Source organism: Gossypium hirsutum, chromosome D12 (genome assembly GCF_007990345.1).
Source record: "Gossypium hirsutum isolate 1008001.06 chromosome D12, Gossypium_hirsutum_v2.1, whole genome shotgun sequence".
In the NCBI taxonomy this organism is placed as follows: Eukaryota; Viridiplantae; Streptophyta; class Magnoliopsida; order Malvales; family Malvaceae; genus Gossypium; species Gossypium hirsutum.
This window is the reverse complement of record NC_053448.1, coordinates 57,888,167-57,913,473: the sequence shown is the minus strand read 5'-3', so window position 1 is coordinate 57,913,473 and position 25,307 is coordinate 57,888,167. Positions and strand designations below refer to the sequence as shown.

Sequence of the window (25,307 nt, the reverse complement as noted above, 5' to 3'; positions counted from 1 at the left end):
TGTGTTTTAACTGATATTATATATAAACATAAAACACTCACTAAGCAAATTGGTAAACGTATCTAACCTATATATACATATATATTTTACTCATATACACACCATTATGTTTTTTTTTCCCTCACTAGTCGCCATACTTTTATATGGTCCCACAAAAGATCAATGAACTCATAATAATCTAGTGAAAGTAGATGTTAGGCTTTTCACATAAATTAGACGCAAATACAACACTTATCTAATTTTCATAACATCTGGTTTTACTGCTCAAGTAAATTTATACATGTATTGTATAGGTTAGCTCTAATTTAATTGACAGGCATATTAATTTAAATAGTTTTATACCTGACTTCAACTAGCTAGGTCCAGTGATGGTCATCTCTTTTTTAACAACCTAGTATACACTTTCCTCGCTGGTTCTGCTGACCATCAGGAGTTGGGCGTAAAGCATAGGTTTAGCCGTAAGTTTAGCAATGCAAATGCTTTCATCCTAAAATAATGCATGATCTTAGTCTTGACACCATTTTTTTTATGAAAACGGGGTCAACTTGGATTTTGAAAATAAAACGAAAAATGGGAGTCGCCACCAATCTTTTTTGATGAGGTGTGATCGGGTCACCTCGTAAAACGGTTGTTTTTAATAAACGATTTAGATTTTATCAAAACAACGATTTTTTTTTTACGAAATTCAGAAAAATGGGTTCGGGTGTCGGTTACGCACGAGGAAGGATTAGCACCCTCGATACGCCCAAAATTGGTACCTAGTTGATTAATCAGTGTCTTAGTGTCGAAAATTAAAAACTCGAAAAGAATTTTAAAAATATGATCCCTCCTTATATGTGTTATTTTTTAAAATTACTTGAATAAATCAAAATGGAAAATGCATCCTTATCTCGAAGTAACAAGATATTACATCCAGTAAGTTAGGACACGACACCTCGTATTTTTGAGAGTAAGCTTGCCTTTCATTTCTTTATTTAAACCTCATTTATTTTAATTTTAAAAGGATACTCGATTACTTAGAATCAACGAGAAAAATCGAAGCTCAGTAAGTTAGGGCACGATTTTCTCGAATTCTTTAAATACGAAATATTGCCTTTACTTTCGAAAAATCCTCATATCGAGAAAACCACGTATCATATCCAACGCGTTAGGACACAACATATTGAAATCCCGATAATGAGTTTTTATTTATGTTTTTTATTAAAGAGCATTCTCGAGCATTTAGATTCAACAGAAAATTAGAACCCAGCACGTTAGGGCCCAATTCTCTCGAAGATCCCAAGTATCGAGTATTGCTTTTATTTCCAAAATTTTCCCTTTTTTTCGAATTCGGGTAAAAATTGATGTGACGGAATAACAATTACGATAATGCGAGTAAAAATAATACGAGCAAAAATAACAAAAAGTAAATATATAAAAAATCAATTATATACAATAACAAGTAAACAAACAATTTAAAATGGATATAATAATTTAAAATTTGATAATATATATATAAATTTTAAAGTAAATAGATAAACAATTTTAAATGAATAATACATAAAGCGAGTTTACAATAAATAATGTAGAAGAATTTTAAAATCTATATTATACAAAGCAAATAAAAAATTTATATGAATAATTTTAAAATAGATAATATATATACAAATAAAAGTGTAAAATATGGAATAAGTAGAATGGGTCTAAAATAAGGTATATAAAATAATTTTAAAATAAATAATATACAATTTAATTTAAAAGTAATAAATAAGAAGTTTAAAATATATAATATGTAAAAGAATTAAAAATAGACAATATAAATATATTTTATAATGTTAATAGTTCAAAGGTAATATAAAGAGAGTTATTCGAAATACATAATATACAATAACTTAAAATATAAAATAATTTGAAATAAATATATAACGATTTTTAAAGAATTATAAATATATAAAAAAAAGCTTGAAATAAACTATATGTATACATATATAATAGGTAAGGAATAAAGAAATAAATAATACATATAAAATAGATTAAAGTGACATATATACATAAAGTTAGTTAAAATAAATAATGAGAATTTGAATAAATAGTACATTAAAATAAGTTAGAATAGATGTAAATAAACAACATATAAAATGTTTGACATAACATATAAATGAAACATTAAAAAGGGTAATAAATGAATTAAATAGATTTAGGATATTTCCAAAAACAAATTACAATTCGGGGTATAAAAGTATAAATATTGGATAGTTAATTAGGGATCAAAACGAAAACCAAACAAGATCTGAGGGCCAAATTTAAAAAAAAACAAAAGAAGATAGAAAATGGGGGTTAATTGAACGAGGTTGCGAAAGAGGAGGACTAAACGCATAAATTTCCCTTTTAGGGAAAGTGCACAGACCCCACCCTCCCAAACGACGTCATTTGGAATGATTTAAAACAAAAAAAAATTTCCTTCCTTTTCAATCTGTAGGTTCATCACTTAGTTTACAAAACTCCTCCTTCCAAAAAAAAAAACAAAAATCACCCTTCCCTTCTCTTTCAGCCCATGTCCGGCCATGGGCTCCGGTTACCGGCCGTCATGCTGACCGCCGACCACCGGCGACGGCGCCACCGTACGCGGTGGTCGGAGAGTTCAAAACTTCCCCCGTTGAACCCCCTTTTCACGTAGACAAGATTTAGGACTTGAAAAACCAAAAACTAAACCCCAAACTTCTTAAAACCACAAAGATTCTTCAACCTTTGGCTTCCTCCGTCGAAGTTTTAACCGAATCTCTAGAGATCCGCCGGCTTTCGGACTAGAGAAGCGTATGCCCAGGGTACCAACGCCAAATACGGGTAAAAATCTTTCCTTTTTATATATTTGTATATAGATTCGAAATAAATACATAAAATAAATGATAAATATAGGAAATGAAAAAATGAAACCTTTTGAAAACGTTTCTTTGATTAATCTCTGTGTTCATAACCCTTTCTTTTTTTTTTTTATTTTTCTCTCTTTCAAAAGTCCCCCATTACATTCGATTCTTCCCCCCCATACATGAGTAGTGCTTGGGGTTTTTATAACCCGATTACCAATGCTTTTATCTCTATTTTGTTTTTTACATTATTTTTTCTTTGTTGTTGCGTCTACTTGTTGCAGGTGATGGGCACAGTGGAGTAGGTGGGAGTGTCAGATGCGTGGGGCGTGGTGGCCAAGGCTGAGGCGTGCGAGTAGCGACCGGTCAGAGGCGTGCATGCGTGAGGGGAGGTGAAGCGGCGGCAGCTACAAAGCATGAGGCTAGGGTTTTTTTGTTTGGCTGAAAACTAGTATAGTTTTGGGCCATTCGGGCCTCTAAGGTTTTTATCATTATTGGGCATTTGGATTGGGTCTGTTTTTGGGTTAATTTTGTTGTAATGGTCTGTTAATTCTTTATTGGTCTTGGTCTATTTGGGTTTTATGGTCTGGGCCCGGGCAAAATTTGGGTCTTACAGCTGCCCCTCTTTGCTCATTTTCGTGTAACGAGAATAGAGCAAAGACATCAAAAGGGCCAATTTTGCCCGGGCTTGCCGAGCCTTGGCTTCTTTTGGTGCTTTTCTTCTTCAAGTAGCCTCGTTCTGTTCTGCTGTGTCTCGTTGCTTCAATCCACTTCACTGCGCTCCAGAGAAACATGACTTAAATCTATTTTGCTGCAACTCCATGGGGATGAGATTTGTTGTTTTCTTCGTCTGCTCCACTACTGCTTAGGGAGATAAGACTGAATGTGATCTGCTCCACTACTGCTTAGGGAGATAAGATCTGTAATCTTCAATCTACTTCATGCCAATACATGAGACAAGATCTACTTTCTTCGATCTACTTCGCCACCAATATGGGAAGACAAGATCTGTATCTTGGATCCACTTCCTATCAATATAGGAAGATAGGACCTGCTATCTTCGATCTACTTCACGCCAATACATGAAGACAAGATCTGCTTTCTGCGATCTGCTTCGCCACCAATATAGAAAGACAAGATCTGTATCTTGGATCCACTTCCTATCAATATAGGAAGATAGGACCTGCTATCTTCGATCTACTTCACGCCAATACATGAAGACAAGATCTGCTTTCTGCGATCTGCTTCGCCACCAATATGGGAAGACAAGATCTGCGTCGTCGATCCACTTCCTACCAATATAGGAAGATAGGATCAGCTATCTTTGATCTACTTCTTGCCCCGGGAGATAGAACTATCAGCTTCAATGTACTCCACTGTAATCAGGGAGGTAAAATCTGCCATCTTTGATCTCCTTTGCTGCCAAATACAGGAAGGCAAGATCTACAATCTTCAATCTATTCCACTGCCAAATACAGGGAGATAGAGTTATCGGCTTCAATGTACTCCCATGTAGTCAGGGAAGTAAAATCTGCCATCTTTGATCTTCAATCTATTCCACTGCCAAATGCAGAGAGATAGAGTTATCGGCTTTAATGTACTCCACTGTAGTCAGTGAGGTAAAATCTGCCATCTTTGATCTGCTTCGCTGCCAAATACAGGAAGGCAATATCTGCAATCTTAAATCTATTCCACTGCCAAATACAGGGAGATAGAGTTATCGACATCAATGTACTCCACTGTAGTCACATGGAGGTAAAATCTGCCATCTTTGATCTGCTTCGCTGCCAAATACAGGAAGGCAAGATCTGCAATCTTCAATCTATTCCACTGCCAAATACAGGGAGATAGAGTTATCGGCTTCAATGTACTCCACTGTAGTCACATGGAGGTAAAATCTGCCATCTTTGATCTGCTTCGCTGCCAAATACAGGAAGGCAAGATCTGCAATCTTCAATCTATTCCACTGCCAAATACAGGGAGATAGAGTTATCGGCTTCAATGTACTCCACTGTAGTCACATGGAGGTAAAATCTGCCATCTTTGATCTGCTTCGCTGCCAAATACAGGAAGGCAAGATCTGCAATCTTAAATCTATTCCACTGCCAAATACAGGGAGATAGAGTTATCGGCTTCAATGTACTCCACTGTAGTCACATGGAGGTAAAATCTGCCATCTTTGATCTGCTTCGCTGCCAAATACAGGAAGGCAAGATCTGCAATCTTTAATCTATTCCACTGCCAAATACAGAGAGATAGAGTTATCGGCTTCAATGTACTCCACTGTAGTCACATGGAGGTAAAATCTGCCATCTTTGATCTGCTTCGCTGCCAAATACAGGAAGGCAAGATCTGCAATCTTAAATCTATTCCACTGCCAAATACAGGGAGATAGAGTTATCGGCTTCAATGTACTCCACTGTAGTCACATGGAGGTAAAATCTGCCATCTTTGATCTGCTTCGCTGCCAAATACAGGAAGGCAAGATCTGCAATCTTAAATCTATTCCACTGCCAAATACAGGGAGATAGAGTTATCGACATCAATGTACTCCACTGTAGTCACATGGAGGTAAAATCTGCCATCTTTGATCTGCTTCGCTGCCAAATACAGGAAGGCAAGATCTGCAATCTTCAATCTATTCCACTGCCAAATACAGGGAGATAGAGTTATCGGCTTCAATGTACTCCACTGTAGTCACATGGAGGTAAAATCTGCCATCTTTGATCTGCTTCGCTGCCAAATACAGGAAGGCAAGATCTGCAATCTTCAATCTATTCCACTGCCAAATACAGGGAGATAGAGTTATCGGCTTCAATGTACTCCACTGTAGTCACATGGAGGTAAAATCTGCCATCTTTGATCTGCTTCGCTGCCAAATACAGGAAGGCAAGATCTGCAATCTTCAATCTATTCCACTGCCAAATACAGGGAGATAGAGTTATCGGCTTCAATGTACTCCACTGTAGTCACATGGAGGTAAAATCTGCCATCTTTGATCTGCTTCGCTGCCAAATACAGGAAGGCAAGATCTGCAATCTTTAATCTATTCCACTGCCAAATACAGGGAGATAGAGTTATCGGCTTCAATGTACTCCACTGTAGTCACATGGAGGTAAAATCTGCCATCTTTGATCTGCTTCGCTGCCAAATACAGGAAGGCAAGATCTGCAATCTTAAATCTATTCCACTGCCAAATACAGGGAGATAGAGTTATCGGCTTCAATGTACTCCACTGTAGTCACATGGAGGTAAAATCTGCCATCTTTGATCTGCTTCGCTGCCAAATACAGGAAGGCAAGATCTGCAATCTTCAATCTATTCCACTGCCAAATACAGGGAGATAGAGTTATCGGCTTCAATGTACTCCACTGTAGTCACATGGAGGTAAAATCTGCCATCTTTGATCTGCTTCGCTGCCAAATACAGGAAGGCAAGATCTGCAATCTTTAATCTATTCCACTGCCAAATACAGGGAGATAGAGTTATCGGCTTCAATGTACTCCACTGTAGTCACATGGAGGTAAAATCTGTCATCTTTGATCTGCTTCGCTGCCAAATACAGGAAGGCAAGATCTGCAATCTTAAATCTATTCCACTGCCAAATACAGGGAGATAGAGTTATCGGCTTCAATGTACTCCACTGTAGTCACATGGAGGTAAAATCTGCCATCTTTGATCTGCTTCGCTGCCAAATACAGGAAGGCAAGATCTGCAATCTTCAATCTATTCCACTGCCAATACAGGGAGATAGAGTTATCGGCTTCAATGTACTCCACTGTAGTCACATGGAGGTAAAATCTGCCATCTTTGATCTGCTTCGCTGCCAAATACAGGAAAGCAAGATCTGATATCTTCAATCTATTCCACTGCCAGATACAGGGAGATAGAGTTATCGGCTTCAATGTACTCCACTGTTGTCAGGGAGGTAAAATCTGCCATCTTCGATCTGCTTCGCTGCCAAATACAGGAAAGCAAGATCTGATATCTTCAACTAGCTCTGCTACAAACGAGAGAGGCAAGGTTTGTCTTCGATCTGCTTCGCTATCAGTGCAGGAAGGCAAGATCTGCTATCTTCAACCAGCTCTACTACAAACGAGAGTGGCAAGGTTTGTCTTCGATCTGCTTCGCTGTCAATGCAGGAAGGCAAGATCTGCTATCTTCAACTAGCTCTACTACAAACGAGAGTGGCAAGGTTTGTCTTCGATCTGCTTCGCTGTCAATGCACGAAGGCAAGATCTGATAACTTCAACCAGCTCTGCTACGACCGAGAGAGGCAAGGTTTATCTTCAATTTTCACTGATCTGTTCTCTAGGGAACATGACCTGTATAATGAACCTAATTATGCCTAATGATTAGGATGGCAAGATCAAAATGAATCAAATGCTCCTAACTAGACATGCGTGAATGGTATTTGAATGAATGCAGAATGTCATGAAAATAATTCCTTAATGCTTAGGTTATCATCGCTCAAAAGCTTATTAAGGCTTTATCACTAACGTGTCGCAACGCCTTCTTGACCAGCCGGCATTTCTAAAGAAACGCGTAATCTGATTGCCCCCACTGTGAACATCGTAGTTCAATCTATTGTGACATAAAATTTGTACCATCAATCTCCTACTGTAACCCAAGGGTAGAAAGATATGGCTTTTTTCAATCTTCTCCTATCGTAATTCAAGGGTATAAGATTTAAATCCTTCTGGTCCCTTACATCGTTCCCAAGGTGTCGTACCAAAGACTCATGCGCAAACAAGGGCTCTCCTTCCCGAGGTAACCTCTTCCTATTGCCTGAAGATCATCACTTTCTTGCTTATTCAAGCTTTGTCACCAACATGGCATCTTGTCAATCAACGCATTTGACGATAAAAATCCAAAGAGAAAGTCTAAATTTAGACTATTCCTTCCCAAATTTCCAACCTTTAAATTTGGAGTGTTCTAAACAATTGTCCTGCTTCAGGCTCCTATATTATTTAGAAACTTTTCAGAGTAATATGCAAAACTTCCTTCGTGAAAATTTTATTAGTCCATTAATCATTATTCCAATGCAACATGCTTGCAAAAGATCATAACGATAAATAAAATAGAATTGATTTGAGAGCATAGCTCAAAATGGATAAACTATCAAGGATAGCAAGAATAAAAGGGGAATTAATTGGGAACACGTATCTTGAAAAAGAATGAAGTATTCCAAGAAAAAAAAGAAAAAAAAAGTATGAGGACAAGATGTCCCAGATATCGTAGCTTGAACTTCTCTGTACCAACTCTTTGAAAGACCATTCTGTGTTTGACATGTGTTTAGGAGATCTACAAGACTTTGTCGATGCCCCAAGATGCTACCTACCCCTTCCTGTTGAATCAGGTATAGCAAGATCATTACATGCCCCGATTTGATCAAAATTTGAGCTGCTCTGATCGCCTCATGCCTAATTTGATCCAAAATTTGAGTCGCCTTTTTTTTGGTTTTCAACTCAAGCCCCTCTGGTCTCAAGGCGCCCTTTGCGGGTTTTCACCTTGACCTCTCCTTTTTTCACTCATTTTTCTTTTCTTCTTTTTCATTAATTTTCTATCTTTTTTTTAAGTGAAGTATTTGTTCCTTGAATCAAAATTCTCAAGATTAGGCAAGTTCTTGCCATCTATCTTGGTCAATACCTACACTCTCCCAGATAAAGCCTTCCACATAAGGTCCTTCTGGCTTGGCATCCACTTTCTTCTGAAGTCCCCTTTGTATGGGAAGGATCTTCTTTGATATCGGGTCCCCTTTGTGGAATTCTCTGGAGCAAACCTTGTTTTGGTGAACTCATACCATTTGCTTTTGGTACATTTGACCATGATAGATATTTTGAACATTCCTCTTCAACCAGGATTGGATCCAAAAACTCAAAGAGAAGGAAATCTTGACCTCAATAGGTGAAACCGCGATAAGCCCAAAAAGGGGGCGTTGCCCGGAGAGAGTTTTTTTTTGGCGATATGGTGTTAATCTTGAACAGACTGCAAACTTCTGATATTGTGCTCTTGTTCAAATTTAGTGCATTGTCAAATATGATCCTTTTCGACTTTTCAAGCTGACGTGATTTTTTCAAAAAAAATTACTGTCGACTTTGTGACATTAGCATATGAAGCAGCTTCTTCCCGTGAAGATAAACTGATGACCGCTAGACTCTTTTGACGAGATTGACCTAACAACCTTCATGCCCCACATAGGGGAAGTCATGGACTCCATTGATTTTCGTGAGGTGGAATCTGTTTTTCACCTTGTTCTACCCTCCTCAATAAGTACGGAGATAGGCCACAATCTATGTCCTCTTCGAAGTCATGAGATTCCTCTAAACACATGTCTCACTCAAAAGGAGGTTCTGAGTTTGTAGCAGTGTCATTCATGTCGTTGATATTCAGGGACCCGTTATAGGTGCAAAAGAATATACAAAGAATGTACGAATTTAAGAATAATTATCTGTACAGTATGATTTTGAATGAATGAATGATTTGGAAGAAAGAATGAAAGATTAAAAATAATTATTCATAAAGAATGAAAGAATATTAGCTCAAAAATGATCGCAAAGATGCATTTCATTAAAATAACGACGTTCAGACATGAGCCTATTTCACAAAAAGAGTTCATATTGCTTCAGGCTAAAAGCAACAAGTTTATTCTGAATATTACTCTAAGTAGGTTCTAAATACTACAGAGACTTCTTTTACAGTCTGATTTATTTAGAACACTTCCAAGTTTATAAGGGTCGATATCTAACAAAGTCCCTTCTTCAATTGTGTCTTCATGCATGTCATTGATGTGAACACTTCCCAACATCTCTTCATACATCGCATTCACCTTATTGTCAATCATGATTGGGTAGCAGATTTTCTGCCGTAGATGAGTCACCCAACTTGACAATACCCATGTTGATGAGTTTTTCAACTAGTTTCTTGAAGGTGATGCAATTCTCTATTGAGTGCCCCGTAATTCCTGCGTGGTAGTCACATTGTGTGTTCGCATTATACCACTTTGGATATGGAGGTTGTGGGGGTTTTGAGTAGGAAGGGGAAACAACATGCGCATCGAATAAATTTTGATACAACTCTTCATATGACATTGGAATTGTTGTGAACTGGAGGTTCTCAGTACCTGGTTTCACTCCAGGTTCTTGTCTCAATGAGCCTTGTTGGTTAGCGACCATTTTTCTTGGCTGATTCACCGTAATTGGTTTTGAATAACCCTTGCTATATGTACTCGTGTTGTTCACCTCATTGTCTTTGTGCTTTGGGGTTGATCTCTTGATGCATTCTTCCGCATCTATCTTCCCACTTCTTATTGCATTTTCAATCATTTCACCAGACATCACTACATCTGAGAAGCTCATGGTAGCACTTCCTAACATGTGGTTAATGAACGGTGCTTTCAGAGTGTTGATGAAAAGCATCGTGGTTTCTTTCTCTAAAAGAGGTGGCTGGACCTGTGTCGCGACCTCTCTCCATCTTTGGGCATATTGCCTAAAGCTCTCACTTTGCTTCTTTTTCATATTCTGCAATGTGATTCTATCGGGTGTCATATCTGTCACATAGTTGTACTGCTTTATGAAAGCCTGTGCTAAGTCCTTCCATGAATGGATGTTGACGCGGCTTAACTGGTTGTACCACTTAGCTGCAGACCCGATCAGACTGTCCTGAAAGCAGTGGATCAACAGTTGATCATTGTTGATGTATCCTGTCATTCTTCGACAGAACATAGTTATATGAGCTTCAGGACAACTAGTCCCGTTGTACTTTTCAAACTCCGACATTTTGAATTTGGGAGGGAGTACTAGATCAGGTACCAAACTCAAGTCCTTGGCGTCGACTCCACAATGGTAGTCGGTGTTCTCCATGGCTCTAAATTTCTCCTCTAGCCATCTACATCGGTCCTCAAGTTGTTTTGACAAGTCTATTTTCGCTTTCTCCATCTCTGCCATATTATCGAGATCAGGAAACACGGGGTTGGTAGGATTATCACCGGGATTAGAACCCGAGCCTGTTGGAAAGTTCATCGATGCTGGGGCACCGACCTGGTATTGGGATCTAATGGTAACAGGTGCCCTCTGCGGGTACACCTCTGGTTGCGCTTGGATGTTAGTTGGGGTGAAACCTGGAGGATAGGCAGGGTCATCGTGATCATCCCCAGCATCAACTAAAGGGCCTTTTCCTTTGTCATTCCTTCCAGTCAATAATTGCTTTACTTGGTTCATCACAGTGTTCTGGGATTCAAACATGTCTTGCTGGATTTTTTCCAGTCGTTCGTGCATCTGATCTTGCATCTCTCGTTGCAACTGTTCCAATCTTTCCAACCTTTGATCCATTGCTTTCGTTTGGCGACGAGTACCGTAGTGATATTTGATTAGATTTTTGTTGGTTTCCAGGGTAACTGAAATAATTTTACCTAGTTAGGGTCACTTCGTGAAAGTCTAATGCATATGATGCAATGTAATGCAAATGCATGAAATGAATGCCAAAAGAAACGTTGATTCTTGGTTCAATTCTATTAGAACAACTGGAATAGAAAACAAATCTATTTACATAAAGCAGATATATATACGGCTTTTCCGTCATAGGCGGGGACATTCGATCCTCTTCTTCATTCGAGCGTTAAGATAAATCTCCCGAACTCTTCAAAAGGGACATCCCTTCTATCTTTTTTTCTTCATCTGGGCTGCGACTCGTTACTCATTCATCCTTGTGATGCTCGTTGGCTTCTCTTTAAAAAGTTTAGCGGTTCTCGAATAATCTTTATCATCTTGAGTCTTCAGGCAACGAGGCAAAGTCGTATAGTCCTCTACTGAACTATCATCCTTCTTTTGTTATATCTTCTCGGACCGTATTAGGACAACCGTATCGTTATCCACTTTATCAAGAAACCCATCTTCTTATGACAAGCTCTCTATTTAGCAATTGAACGTGAATCAACACCTCTTTTTATGATGAAAATGCAATGCAATCATAACAAAAAGAAAACATGTTAGTACAAAGCAAAAGCAAGCAAGAATAAATAGAACACCTATTTGGGTGAATACTAGGGGTTCGAAGTGGTTCTACCTAGGGTGGGCTCCTAAGGTTCACTACATGGGGTTTGGTTCTAAAGTAAGGGTACCTGAACCAGCAGATTCCTCGATCCTCACCCATTATAGGCTCATATGGACCGAGTTCAGTTCAAGGGAATACATTTCCCTATGGCCATGCGGAGATGAAAATCTCACGAAGACATAGGTACGGATGTATCCCGGAAGCGATTCACTATCCCATGCGGAGGTGAAAACCTCACGAAGGCGTAGTTTCTCACTCCCACTTAAAAGGGTATGACCAGCGGTCATGCAATGCAATGTGTAGAGGTATAAAATAAAATACAGAACACGATAAAAAAAATATAACTCAAAACAAAAGAGATGCAATGAGAGGATCGTAAATTTAAATCGAATTTTCCACTTTCAACAAAAAGACAAGAAATAATCAACACGTGGCTTGACTCTCTTATTGTCCCCAGTGGAGTCGCCAAGCTGTTGACACCATTTTTTTTTTATGAAAACGGGGTCAACTTGGATTTTGAAAATAAAACGAAAAATGGGAGTCGCCACCAATCTTTTTTGATGAGGTGTGATCGGGTCACCTCGTAAAACGGTTGTTTTTAATAAACGATTTAGATTTTATCAAAACAACGATTTTTTTTACGAAATTCAGAAAAATGGGTTCGGGAGTCGGTTACGCACGAGGAAGGATTAGCACCCTCGATACGCCCAAAATTGGTACCTAGTTGATTAATCAGTGTCTTAGTGTCGAAAATTAAAAACTCGAAAAGAATTTTAAAAATATGATCCCTCCTTATATGTGTTATTTTTTAAAATTACTTGAATAAATCAAAATGGAAAATGCATCCTTATCTCGAAGTAACAAGATATTACATCCAGTAAGTTAGGACACGACACCTCGTATTTTTGAGAGTAAGCTTGCCTTTCATTTCTTTATTTAAACCTCATTTATTTTAATTTTAAAAGGATACTCGATTACTTAGAATCAACGAGAAAAATCGAAGCTCAGTAAGTTAGGGCACGATTTTCTCGAATTCTTTAAATACGGAATATTGCCTTTACTTTCGAAAAATCCTCATATCGAGAAAACCACGTATCATATCCAACGCGTTAGGACACAACATATTGAAATCCCGATAATGAGTTTTTATTTATGTTTTTTTATTAAAGAGCATTCTCGAGCATTTAGATTCAACAGAAAATTAGAACCCAGCACGTTAGGGCCCAATTCTCTCGAAGATCCCAAGTATCGAGTATTGCTTTTATTTCCAAAATTTTCCCTTTTTTCGAATTCGGGTAAAAATTGATGTGACGAAATAACAATTACGATAATGCGAGTAAAAATAATACGAGCAAAAATAACAAAAAGTAAATATATAAAAAATCAATTATATACAATAACAAGTAAACAAACAATTTAAAATGGATATAATAATTTAAAATTTGATAATATATATATATAAATTTTAAAGTAAATAGATAAACAATTTCAAATGAATAACATAAAGCGAGTTTACAATAAATAATGTAGAAGAATTTTAAAATCTATATTATACAAAGCAAATAAAAAAATTTATATGAATAATTTTAAAATAGATAATATATATACAAATAAAAGTGTAAAATATAGAATAAGTAGAATGGGTCTAAAATAGGGTATATAAAATAATTTTAAAATAAATAATATACAATTTAATTTAAAAGTAATAAATAAGAAGTTTAAAATATATAATACGTAAAAGAATTAAAAATAGACAATATAAATATATTTTATAATGTTAATAGTTCAAAGGTAATATAAAGAGAGTTATTCGAAATACATAATATACAATAACTTAAAATATAAAATAATTTGAAATAAATATATAACGATTTTTAAAGAATTATAAATATATAAAAAAAAGCTTGAAATAAACTATATGTATACATATATAATAGGTAAGGAATAAAGAAATAAATAATACATATAAAATAGATTAAAGTGACATATATACATAAAGTTAGTTAAAATAAATAATGAGAATTTGAATAAATAGTACATTAAAATAAGTTAGAATAGATGTAAATAAACAACATATAAAATGTTTGACATAACATATAAATGAAACATTAAAAAGGGTAATAAATGAATTAAATAGATTTAGGATATTTCCAAAAACAAATTACAATTCGGGATATAAAAGTATAAATATTGGATAGTTAATTAGGGATCAAAACGAAAACCAAACAAGATCTGAGGGCCAAATTTAAAAAAAAACAAAAGAAGATAGAAAATGGGGGTTAATTGAACGAGGTTGCGAAAGAGGAGGACTAAACGCATAAATTTCCCTTTTAGGGAAAGTGCACAGACCCCACCCTCCCAAACGACGTCATTTGGAATGATTTAAAACAAAAAAAAATTTCCTTCCTTTTCAATCTGTAGGTTCATCACTTAGTTTACAAAACTCCTCCTTCCAAAAAAAAAAACAAAAATCACCCTTCCCTTCTCTTTCAGCCCATGTCCGGCCATGGGCTCCGGTTACCGGCCGTCATGCTGACCGCCGACCACCGGCGACGGCGCCACCGTACGCGGTGGTCGGAGAGTTCAAAACTTCCCCCGTTGAACCCCCTTTTCACGTAGACAAGATTTAGGACTTGAAAAACCAAAAACTAAACCCCAAACTTCTTAAAACCACAAAGATTCTTCAACCTTTGGCTTCCTCCGTCGAAGTTTTAACCGAATCTCTAGAGATCCGCCGGCTTTCGGACTAGAGAAGCGTATGCCCAGGGTACCAACGCCAAATACGGGTAAAAATCTTTCCTTTTTATATATTTGTATATAGATTCGAAATAAATACATAAAATAAATGATAAATATAGGAAATGAAAAAATGAAACCTTTTGAAAACGTTTCTTTGATTAATCTCTGTGTTCATAACCCTTTCTTTTTTTATTTTTCTCTTTCAAAAGTCCCCCATTACATTCGATTCTTCCCCCCCATACATGAGTAGTGCTTGGGGTTTTTATAACCCGATTACCAATGCTTTTATCTCTATTTTGTTTTTTACATTATTTTTTCTTTGTTGTTGCGTCTACTTGTTGCAGGTGATGGGCACAGTGGAGTAGGTGGGAGTGTCAGACGCGTGGGGCGTGGTGGCCAAGGCTGAGGCGTGCGAGTGGCGACCGGTCAGAGGCGTGCATGCGTGAGGGGAGGTGAAGCGGCGGCAGCTACAAAGCATGAGGCTAGGTTTTTTTTGTTTGGCTGAAAACTAGTATAGTTTTGGGCCATTCGGGCCTCTAAGGTTTTTATCATTATTGGGCATTTGGATTGGGTCTGTTTTTGGGTTAATTTTGTTGTAATGGTCTGTTAATTCTTTATTAGTCTTGGTCTATTTGGGTTTTATGGTCTGGGCCCGGGCAAAATTTGGGTCTTACACTTAGCTTAACCTAAAACAAAACCTAGGGAAATTATAAAAAAACGAAAATCAAAGCATCTAAAGCCTATCGAAGATCGTGATTCGAAATTGGCTATATTAGGACACCATTTTGTATTTGTTTTTTCAAAACCCAAACTGTTCCCTACCTCCCATCTATAAAAAGCCTCTCTGAACTCAACGTTTTTCTTCAGCTAGACCAACCTTTGCACTAATTAAGTTCAATTTGTGTTTCCTTTGATAAATGGCTTTCAAGGTTTCAGCAATCCTACTTCTCTCCCTTAACCTGCTCTTTTTCTCAGTGGCCAACGCTAACATTGTTAAACATTCCGAATGCCCAAAGAATAACGTGAATGTTTGCGTCAACGTGTTGAGGCCCGGGGGAATTCTTGCCAAAGATAGCCCATGCTGCACCCACATTCAACATTTGGTAGCTCTTAAAGCGGCGCTTTGCCTTTGCGCTATCGTCAAGGCCAATAACTTGGGTCTCGTTGAAGCCGACCCTACCGTTCAACTGGAGCTACTGCTCAATGGCTGTGGATGTCGGCCAACCAGAACCTACTACTGCTAACGAAACCGCTCTCACTATTCTTGTCATTATCTCCTCGTTTATCTGCTTGGGCAAACTGTCTAGTCTAGGTCTTTTTTGTCATGCATGAATCATCGTTTGTGCGAATAATGTTTTTATGGACGAGATGGCTAATGGTTATCACCTTCCTTTCCAATTTCGCGATTCTGGTTATTTATGTAATCAGAGATTTTTTTTTTCATTTATGACCATGAAATAAAATGTTATGGATATAATTATTTCAATCTGTGCATCTCACGATACCTTTGCATACGACTTTGTCTGTGATCAGCTTTTTTTCTCATTTTGGATGATATTTAGATATAAATCTAAAAATTGCAAATATCTTCATTAGATTTGCAATTCCTAATGAATATGATTTGGGAGACTATTCTTGGAATATTATATCACTAAATTGTTTCTTTCATTTTAAGATCGGATAATCGACTAATTAGTGTCCTCTTAATTACATTTTCAATTAAATTATCCGATAATTAAGAAAAAAAAGATGCGATCACTTAATTAACTAGATTGTAAAATGACCTTTTATTTTATTACTAGTATTTGGTTTTTTAACCTTTTTTTTATTCTAATAATCTTGGAAATTAGATGATGAGATAAAGCTGGTTATTTCAACAAGCATTAAAAGATGGTGGGTTATAGTTTCATATTTGATCCTGAATTTGTACCCAATTTATAATGTGGTATCTATATAAAAAAAATTGTTCAATTTGATGTCTATCGTGTGCTAATCTACCCTGCTAACTTTATCTTTTTCATTTGGGGCTATTATTCGTGATAATAATGGTTTCGCTTTTGGTGGCAATGCAAGTTATAAAGGGATCATATGACTACAAAGTGGGCGGAGCTAAGTGAGGGCATCACCTTGGCCCGCCCGTTTAACTTCAATAAGGTTTATCTTCAAGTCTGATTGTGCGAGCTTAGTCAACAATTTTCGAAAACACCATGAGGATATTACAGTCTTGGGCCATCGGATCAAAGAAACTAGAGGCATGATTGAGCTCTTCGTCAAAGCCGATGTTAAGTGAATTGGGCGCGATAGAAATAAAATGGGGAATAACCTTTGTAAGCTTACCATGAATAATGAGTGTAACTTGTCTTTCGGTATGGAGTGTCCAAACGATATTTATAATTGTATAATTCTTAATTCATTTTAATTGAGGTAGTGGACTTCGGTCCATTTTTGTCAATTCTTTTTTTCATTACTTTGTCAACAAATGGATGTTAAAATGTATATCTCTTTAAATTTTATTTGCTTTCATGGATGACATGTTGAATGTCATATGTCATTATACAACTGATTTTGGTTAAACTATCAATTCTCAAATCAACAATTATAAAATTAATTTTTTTAAATGTTGTAAATATTTAAAAAATCATAAAAAATAAGAAAATAAGAAAAATAAATAATATAAGTATAAAGATTTATTTTATAATTTATAAAATTAAAATTAAAATTTTAAATCTGATTCAAATATATTTTTAATCGATTTTATGATGGCTCAGTGCTCCTCTTATTTCATAATCTCAAGTCGACCATTAATTTTTTATACAACTATTGTTGTAGTATGATTATGATCTCTTGTACATAAACAGGTCCATATTGAAGGACAACGAGCCCGTTCCATTTTGTTTATTCCCTAATACCACTGATGGGCCTATCGGGTTGGGTGATATCAAGACCCAACACTACCATACATTAACCCAAAAGGAAACTACCGTTCGGTTCTGGAGAAAGCGAAGAAAAAAAAAATGGCAGGAAGATTGAGCAATGTAGCATCAAAGATCATGGGCGGAAACGGCATCGTTTCACGCTCCGCTGCCTCCTCTCTCCGTCTCCGTTCCGGCATGGGTCTCCCTGTTGGCAAACATATTGTGCCCGACAAGCCTGTAAGCTTAATCAATCTATTGTTTTCCTGATTTATTCCTTGACTATATTAAAACAATTCACCCAAAACCCTAAAATAGTTTCACATTGTTTTTGACGCTTCAGCTTCCTGTAAATGACGAGCTAATTTGGGACAATGGAACTGCCTTCCCAGAACCTTGCATAGATCGAATCGCTGATACTGTCGGAAAGGTAATAAATTTTTCGAATTTTTAAGGTCCATTTTGTGATTATCGTTGCGGGATTTTGGATTAATTAAAGAAATTGAGATTCTGTTTCCCTCCCTTGTTTATTCTTATGTTTGATTTTTTATTTTATGTCTCTGAGAATAGTATGAGGCATTGGCTTGGATGTGTGGTGGTTTGAGCTTCTTTGCATCGTTGGGATTCTTAGCTTGGTGGAATGATAAAGCCTCTAAGATTCCATTTGTAAGTAAAAAAAACAATGGCTTGATTGTTTGATTTTGCCTTGGTTCAGTTCAATTTTCCTTATAGCTCTTAAGTTTCTTTATGCGGGTGATATCATTTTGTAGCTTTGGTGACGATTTTTGGTATATCCCAAATTGGAAAAAGTAGAAATAGAGGATATTATTGAATCAAATGCCATGGTACCATAGTGTCGCTCTGTTTGTCTGCTTAGAAAAACTGAATCTCATGCTCAAGTCAGTGGCGATCAGAGGATTGGGGATCGGTTATCTGAATTATACTAACTACACACGTTAGAACAGAATATCTTTCTTTGTAGACGATTCAGGACTCTAGCCTGTTTTCAACAATCTTTTATAGCTCTAAGAACTTTGCTCAAGTTTATGATTTAAGATCCATGTCTTTGGTTCTCCTAGCTTCTTTTTCTAATGAACCCTTGCCTTTGGAATGGAGACTGCTTTTGGCTGTCTGCCTTCATCAAATGTTGAGTTAGCAAAGTTGACAATGTATTTTGGGGTTTGCAAAAAAACCCTTGTAGGATAGTTTCCTTTTATTCCTATACATGAGGGATTCGAAAGTACTTACCATCTCACCACCTTGGATATCTCAAGTGGTTTGTTTGATAAATAGCAGAACATAAGCTCTCTGGAGAGGTACTCAGCATGACATTGCTCTGGACAGCAGTATATTTGATATGCATTTGTTAAATTTGGTTTAATATTGTATTTGCTTGCAAGGACTAATTAGTTTGTTATAATCTTTGGCTTTGCTTGGTAAGGTTGAAAGGAAAGGAAAGATGAAAAATTGAAGGGTAGAAATATAGAAAAAATATATTTTTCTTTCCATTAGTGTGCTTGGCAAGAAAAATGGAGAAATGGAAAGGAAAATTAATTTTCTTCCATTCATTCCTTGGTAGAATCGAAAAATTAGAGGAATTTAAAAAAAAAAAACGTTTAATCTGGTAAATATGCGTATACTTAACTTAGATTTTCTCATTTCCCCCCTCTTTCATTCCAGTTTGGAATGATTTATTTTTATGCATTTGGATTGAAAATAGTAAATGTTTTTTTATTTTCTTTCCTCTCACTTTTCTTTTGTATCAAGTACATTCAAATTATTTTGTTTTCAGTTTTTCACTTCCTTTTTCCATCCATTGTTTTACTTTTCTCTGCAACAAAGCACGCCCCTAGAGTTGTGTTATTTGTTGGGAACATATTTTGATACTTATACTGTTTTTTTTTTTTTTTCCAACTGTTAACCAGGCACCTAAAGTATATCCATATGACAACCTGCGAGTGGAGCTTGGTGGAGAACCATAGGTAGATCTGTATGAGCAATTGTACGGTTCTTGTTGTCACTTGTCTCCCCATGTGTTTCATTTTACTTCTGGAACTCTGAACAGTTGAATAATGGATTGTGGGTTTGTTGCTGAAGCAAACATTTTGAACAAATATGCATTTCCTCCTCGTCATTTTAGGATTGGTGCTAAATCATGAGAGAATCAGAATGTGGTGTGTGTGTGTGTGTGATTATTGGTGCTAAGCCATTTTTATGTTCATCAATGAAGGGCAAACAAAGGGTGAAATTCCTTTCTCTGCTTTCCTTTTTCCAATGAAATCTGTTTTCCCACATATTATAAATTTATAATATGACTTGTCCATTCCCACGTCTCAATGCGGAACCATTTCAAAATTACATACTATGTGTTGATTAAATGGAATCATTGTTTGAATTAGCTAAATATATATAGCAGGCATTAAACAAAATTACAAATAGCATTGCACCATTTCTGTATTAGCTATGAACTTGCAAAATCAAAGTAGCGATTGTACAGTAACTATGTGGTGTACCTTAAGAGTGTATCATGCTAGGGACTTGATCATAAAGATGGAAAACAATTAAGGACTTTTTTTTATACAATGCATATGTTATGTTACCACACAAATAAGCCTACAGATCTAATTTTAATATCGCCATAGATGAAATTACTTCAACCAATAGGTTTACTTTTGATGGGAATATCATAATTATATTTCTATGCAGATGTTGTGTCCACATTATTCAATGATTGTTCTATTTTTGTTAAGCCAGCCAAGTTGAAAACCCAGCGGGGTTTTACAGAATCCAGGGATCCAAATCCAAATCTGGGGCTGTAACCAGAAACTGGAAATCAGATATAAAGTTGGGTTAAGATCATTAGTGTGGTAAAATAAAATATAAAAAAATGTAATGTGTTTTTAGGATAGATTTAAATAAATAAAAAACTTGGCAGAAAGTATTATAAAAAATTGTATTATTTGATGTTTGAGTTTGACATTTTGTATTATTTTTTGATCCAGTTGAGTACTTGTATTTGACAAAAATTATTAATTTTTATAGTATTTAATTCGAATTTTAAAATTAATTTGATGGGTAATGGTAGTGTAGAAACATCATCATTACAATTTTATATATTTAAAATAAAATTAGAAGAAATGAGGGCATACCCATACAAATATTTTAAAAATACGCACATATGTTTTAAAATGAAATCACTAAAATACAAACAATTTTGATTGCTTAGCATTACAATGGTACTTTTAACATAGTGGGATGGGGTTTGTTTCATTACCATTTATGGGTGATGTTTTTTTAATCCTATTATTTCCCAAACATGCCCATCATCTATGTTTCAGTATTGTCCCCAAACCCTCTAATCATTTTTCTATAAAAATCGTTTTCCCTAAATAATCATTTAACTCTGTTTTGATAGTCTACTTTTCATATGAATCTCCACAACTGAGTGAAGAATTCTGGTTTTCTCCTTTAAATTCCCAGGAGTAGTCATCAAAATTATTATCGCCATTTACTAAATTGGAACCCAGATCTATCTGAGAGCGAAAATGTCCATATTCACTTGGATTGCTAGTCAGATTTATAGAAGCATTTGTCTCAGCTTGGCTATACCAACTTGATATAAGATCAACATCTTCATGCTTCAATGGATCCTCACCAAAGATGGAGGGGCAATGCTCCTCTGTTTTTCTTCGAAGTTTTCTTATTCCCCTAAGCACATTATTTCAACCCATTTTTTTATTGCGTAAAATTACTGCTTATGTGGACATGACCAAACTCCGTTAGTGAATTAATGATTGGATAATTAAAATGTTTTCAGATTAAATTGTACGTGATCAAAATAAAAATATCTAAAAAATTAATTGACTAAATTTATTTATAATAATATCCCTTTTGAATTGTACTATTTATATTTTTAATTATCTTTTTATCTCATATTTTATTTTTCATGGATTAATTAAAATTATCGGGAAAAAATGAATTTAAAATTGATTTTTAATCAGTTTTTACAACTTCGATTTAGGCTCTTATTCATCTTAATTAATGACTTCAACCAAAAAGAAGACAAAAAAATTGGCTTAAAATTTTGAAACGTAAATTTGCCAAAACCTAGAAAAACTCCTTTAATTACCCCCGGCTACTGCTACATTATCATTCTGTCATGCTGGCCCATCAATGTTCACTTTCCACCAACCTTCAGGCGGTCTTCTCCACCCTTAGGTCGATGATTACATTGGTTAGCTCCATCCAACTCCATCCCCTCACTACCCCGACTCCTAATGACCTCTAAATTCAGCCTTTGGCTCCTCCTTTGCAGAACACTTTCCATATCACAGAAATCTTCATCAAAGATTAACCTATTACATCTTTGCCATAAGTTCCGGCAAATGGCTTCAAAGAGCACATCCCGATCCATAGCATCATTGGCAAAACAATCCGGAAATCACAAATTAACAAAGACCCAACCCTTAATTTCCATCGACAAAAATTCATTCATATTTTGAGGTATCACAACCAATGCCCAAGTAACAACAACAGCACTACAAATTCTCATAACATTGTTTGCATCCTCCATTATATTCAAGCAAAACGGGCACTCCCCATTCATTTTCACGTGTCAGTAAACCCTTTTCGCATTCGTCATAATTTTACCATTGCTGAGTAGCCATACGAAACTTTATCAATGGTGTCAAAGCTTTCTTTGGTAATCACTTTATATAGGCGAACTGAACGGAGAATTGTCGTGTAGTATCCCATACCCACCTTAGGTAATCATCTATGTCTAGACGTAGATTTGATCATGTTCACTGCTATGTTAAAAATATTTATATTTTTAAGAATTTATTATAAAATTAAAAGAGAATCACATACACTGGGACTCAAATTTGAACACTTTAAGTCTCAACACTTGAACTTATTTTAGTTGTTTAATTAAAGTTTTTCTTTTCAATGCAACTTATTTAAACAATGTTTAACCTTAATTTAGTTAATGCTGTTAATATTATAACAAGTAGGACGCGAGTACCATCTACAGAATCTAATTAATAAAAAAATTGAAAACAAAAGACGAGCTTTCACATGTTCAATTATTGAAAGCACAGCAAGTGCAAAGTGCAAATCCTTAGCTAGCTCACGAATGACTGCTGCTCTGATACATTACTTAGGCCGTACCATCTACTGATCTTACAAGTAAGCACAGCATAAATAATAGAGGATGCTTGGCCGTAACTATTCAGGTCGAAAATTTATATATTACAAGAACATTTTATTTTTCCTTTTCGAAAGATGCAAAAGCTGGTGGAGATTGTAATTTCAAATTATTTTAGATCATGTAAGTATTTATTAATTGGCTTTAGATATGAATAGGGAATGTACTTAACCCTTCTTAAGTTATTTATGCTTGGGGGATGTTCCAAGCTTTTATAAATACCTCTGTATAGTAGTGAAATGATACTAGTTGAATGTTTTAAAGAACAAAAAAAAGATATTCATAAGTACTCTTCCTCCACCAAAATCTTTTATAGAAATTATTTCTCTTCCTTCTTCCAACAACAACATTTCTTAATAAGATATCACAACGAAATTGCAGAATCTGATGAGAATAAAATAAGAAATTGCAGAAGTAACCCTAGCAAAGGTTTTCAAAACGATGTTAAAGGAAATGAAGTAACTAGTGTACGAAACAAACAAATAAGCAGGTCATAGAAATCTGCGAAACTGAACCTCTACTGTTCCGGCTCAGAAATCAATCACTTGTTCACGGATTCAAACTCATCTGTTCAACAGTCACGGACAGGACATTGTAGTTTGCAAACAACTTACAACCTTCCAAAATCTTCAATTTGTTTTTCAATTTCGTCTCTTGGGAACCGTATCCTCCATGTTTTTTCTTTCAGGTACCTTCTTAGGGGTCTCGCTGTTTTGAAACTCTTAGCCATAGTCACGGGTTACACTGACACGTTAAAGTTGAGCTATATATAGTTTCCTTTCAATTTCATCCAATCCTATCAAAACTCAAACGGGGGGAATATCTTGGAACCCTAAGTCATGGGTTGGAAGCTTACGGCCATGTTTTTCATCTTGTTGATTTTCATGTTTGTATCATTGCCACCCATTTATGCTTGTGCTCCTTGTACAAGTCCACACCCCCCCTCATACCACCGCCCAAAACACCCGGGTCACCCTAAACCTAAGCACCCACCAAAACATGGAGGCGCCCCACAGGTAGAACCACCATCCAAAAAGCCGCCAAGGCCACCAGTTATTGTCCCACCAATACCAAACCCTCCCATTACCAACCCTCCTGTTACAAACCCACCACCTTCTTCTCCTTACCCACCTTCTGGTGGAGGCGGCGGTGGAGGAGGTGGCGGTGGCGGTGGTGGAGGTGGAGGTGGAGGTGGTGGTGGTGGTGGTGGTGGTGGTGGTGGGGGTAGCACTCCTGCTCCACCAACTACCCAACCAACATGCCCGGTTAATGCACTTAAGCTAGGACTGTGCGTGGATGTGCTTGGAGGATTGGTGCATATTGGGTTAGGAGACCCTGTTGAGAATGCTTGCTGCCCAGTGCTGGGAGGTCTACTAGAGCTCGAAGCAGCCGTTTGTCTTTGCACAGCCATAAGGCTTAAGCTCCTAAACCTTAACATCTTCATTCCCCTTGCTCTTCAAGCTTTAATAACTTGTGGGAAAAACCCTCCACCTGGTTTCATTTGTCCTCCTCTTTAAGCGCCACATTCATTACTTATTAGGCTATCCGTCACACTTTCTCTCCCGACGCACAAGTAAAAAGACAGTCAGATAGTCAGTTCAGCTTTTAGGCAGGGTTGCCAACTTGGTCACCTATTCTTAACTGTTCCATTAACTACCAAAAAACCCGTTGAAATTGTGAAAAGAAAATCTGTACTTTTCCGTCATTAGGTTTGAGTTGGGGTCGTTTTATGATTTCACCATTGTTGTTGTATTTTCAATTGATTTAGCGTTTTTTCCTTTAATCTTCAGGGCTGGAACTTATAGAACTTGCATTTAAAAGTATCATGATTTAACTCAACTAAAATGAATTAATAATCTTGGGTGGTACTTAACTTAGAAGAGACCTAAATGCATTCACTCGCTTCTTTTATATTATGATTTACAGCTAATTTTTCAAAAATTTTACGGTATTTATGTTAGATATTAGAGAAGTCTATACATATTTTTCCCCTTGGGTTAATATAGTAATAATAATTAACGTAATCGGCTTTGCAAGAAAAATTAACGTAATTAGACATCATGGTAGATAACATATATATTCTTCAACTACTTATAGTTATGGACAGGCAAACTATTTATGGAAGAATCTATTGTAATAATTGCACTTACAGAGAACATTATTATCTTCAAACTCATAATGCCACTATTATCGTTAGAATAGCAATTCATGGACATTATCTAAATAGAACTTCGTTGCTTGTGGACGTCATTTTCCTTCGAACGAAGACGAAAATAGTTTCATTTTTAGCATTAACTAATCAAATTTCCAACGCATCAAAGTTCAACCTAAATCTCAAGTAATCAGGATGAGTTGGATATCCATCTCAGCTCTCAAAAATCAATATCCACATGCATGTATCGAGGAGATTATGAAAACTTAATTATTGGATTATGATGGTTATAATAGGCGACAAAAATCAGTTCACGGGTCTTGCTTTATAATCCTTTTTTAGGTTATATTTTATTTTAAATCTTTTTTATATATATTTCTAATTATGTTATAGGTGTTAAGCAG

The 25,307-nt window shown here is 36.2% G+C and overlaps 2 protein-coding genes across 2 annotated transcripts; both read left to right on the top strand.

Annotated features, from left to right (window-relative positions):
- The first annotated feature begins 17,510 nt into the window (after positions 1 to 17,510).
- LOC107886105 (NADH dehydrogenase [ubiquinone] 1 beta subcomplex subunit 8, mitochondrial) lies at positions 17,511 to 19,801 on the top strand. The gene is made up of 4 exons (XM_016809942.2): positions 17,511 to 17,785; positions 17,889 to 17,975; positions 18,116 to 18,211; positions 19,471 to 19,801. Exons 1-4 carry the CDS (start codon positions 17,648 to 17,650, stop codon positions 19,525 to 19,527), a joined length of 378 nt encoding a protein of 125 aa, XP_016665431.1. The 5' UTR covers positions 17,511 to 17,647; the 3' UTR covers positions 19,528 to 19,801.
- Positions 19,802 to 23,538: 3,737 nt separating this feature from the next.
- Positions 23,539 to 24,534, top strand: LOC107946938 (36.4 kDa proline-rich protein). The gene has a single exon (XM_016881448.2). It carries the CDS (start codon positions 23,591 to 23,593, stop codon positions 24,266 to 24,268), a length of 678 nt encoding a protein of 225 aa, XP_016736937.1. The 5' UTR covers positions 23,539 to 23,590; the 3' UTR covers positions 24,269 to 24,534.
- The last annotated feature ends 773 nt before the right edge of the window (positions 24,535 to 25,307 follow it).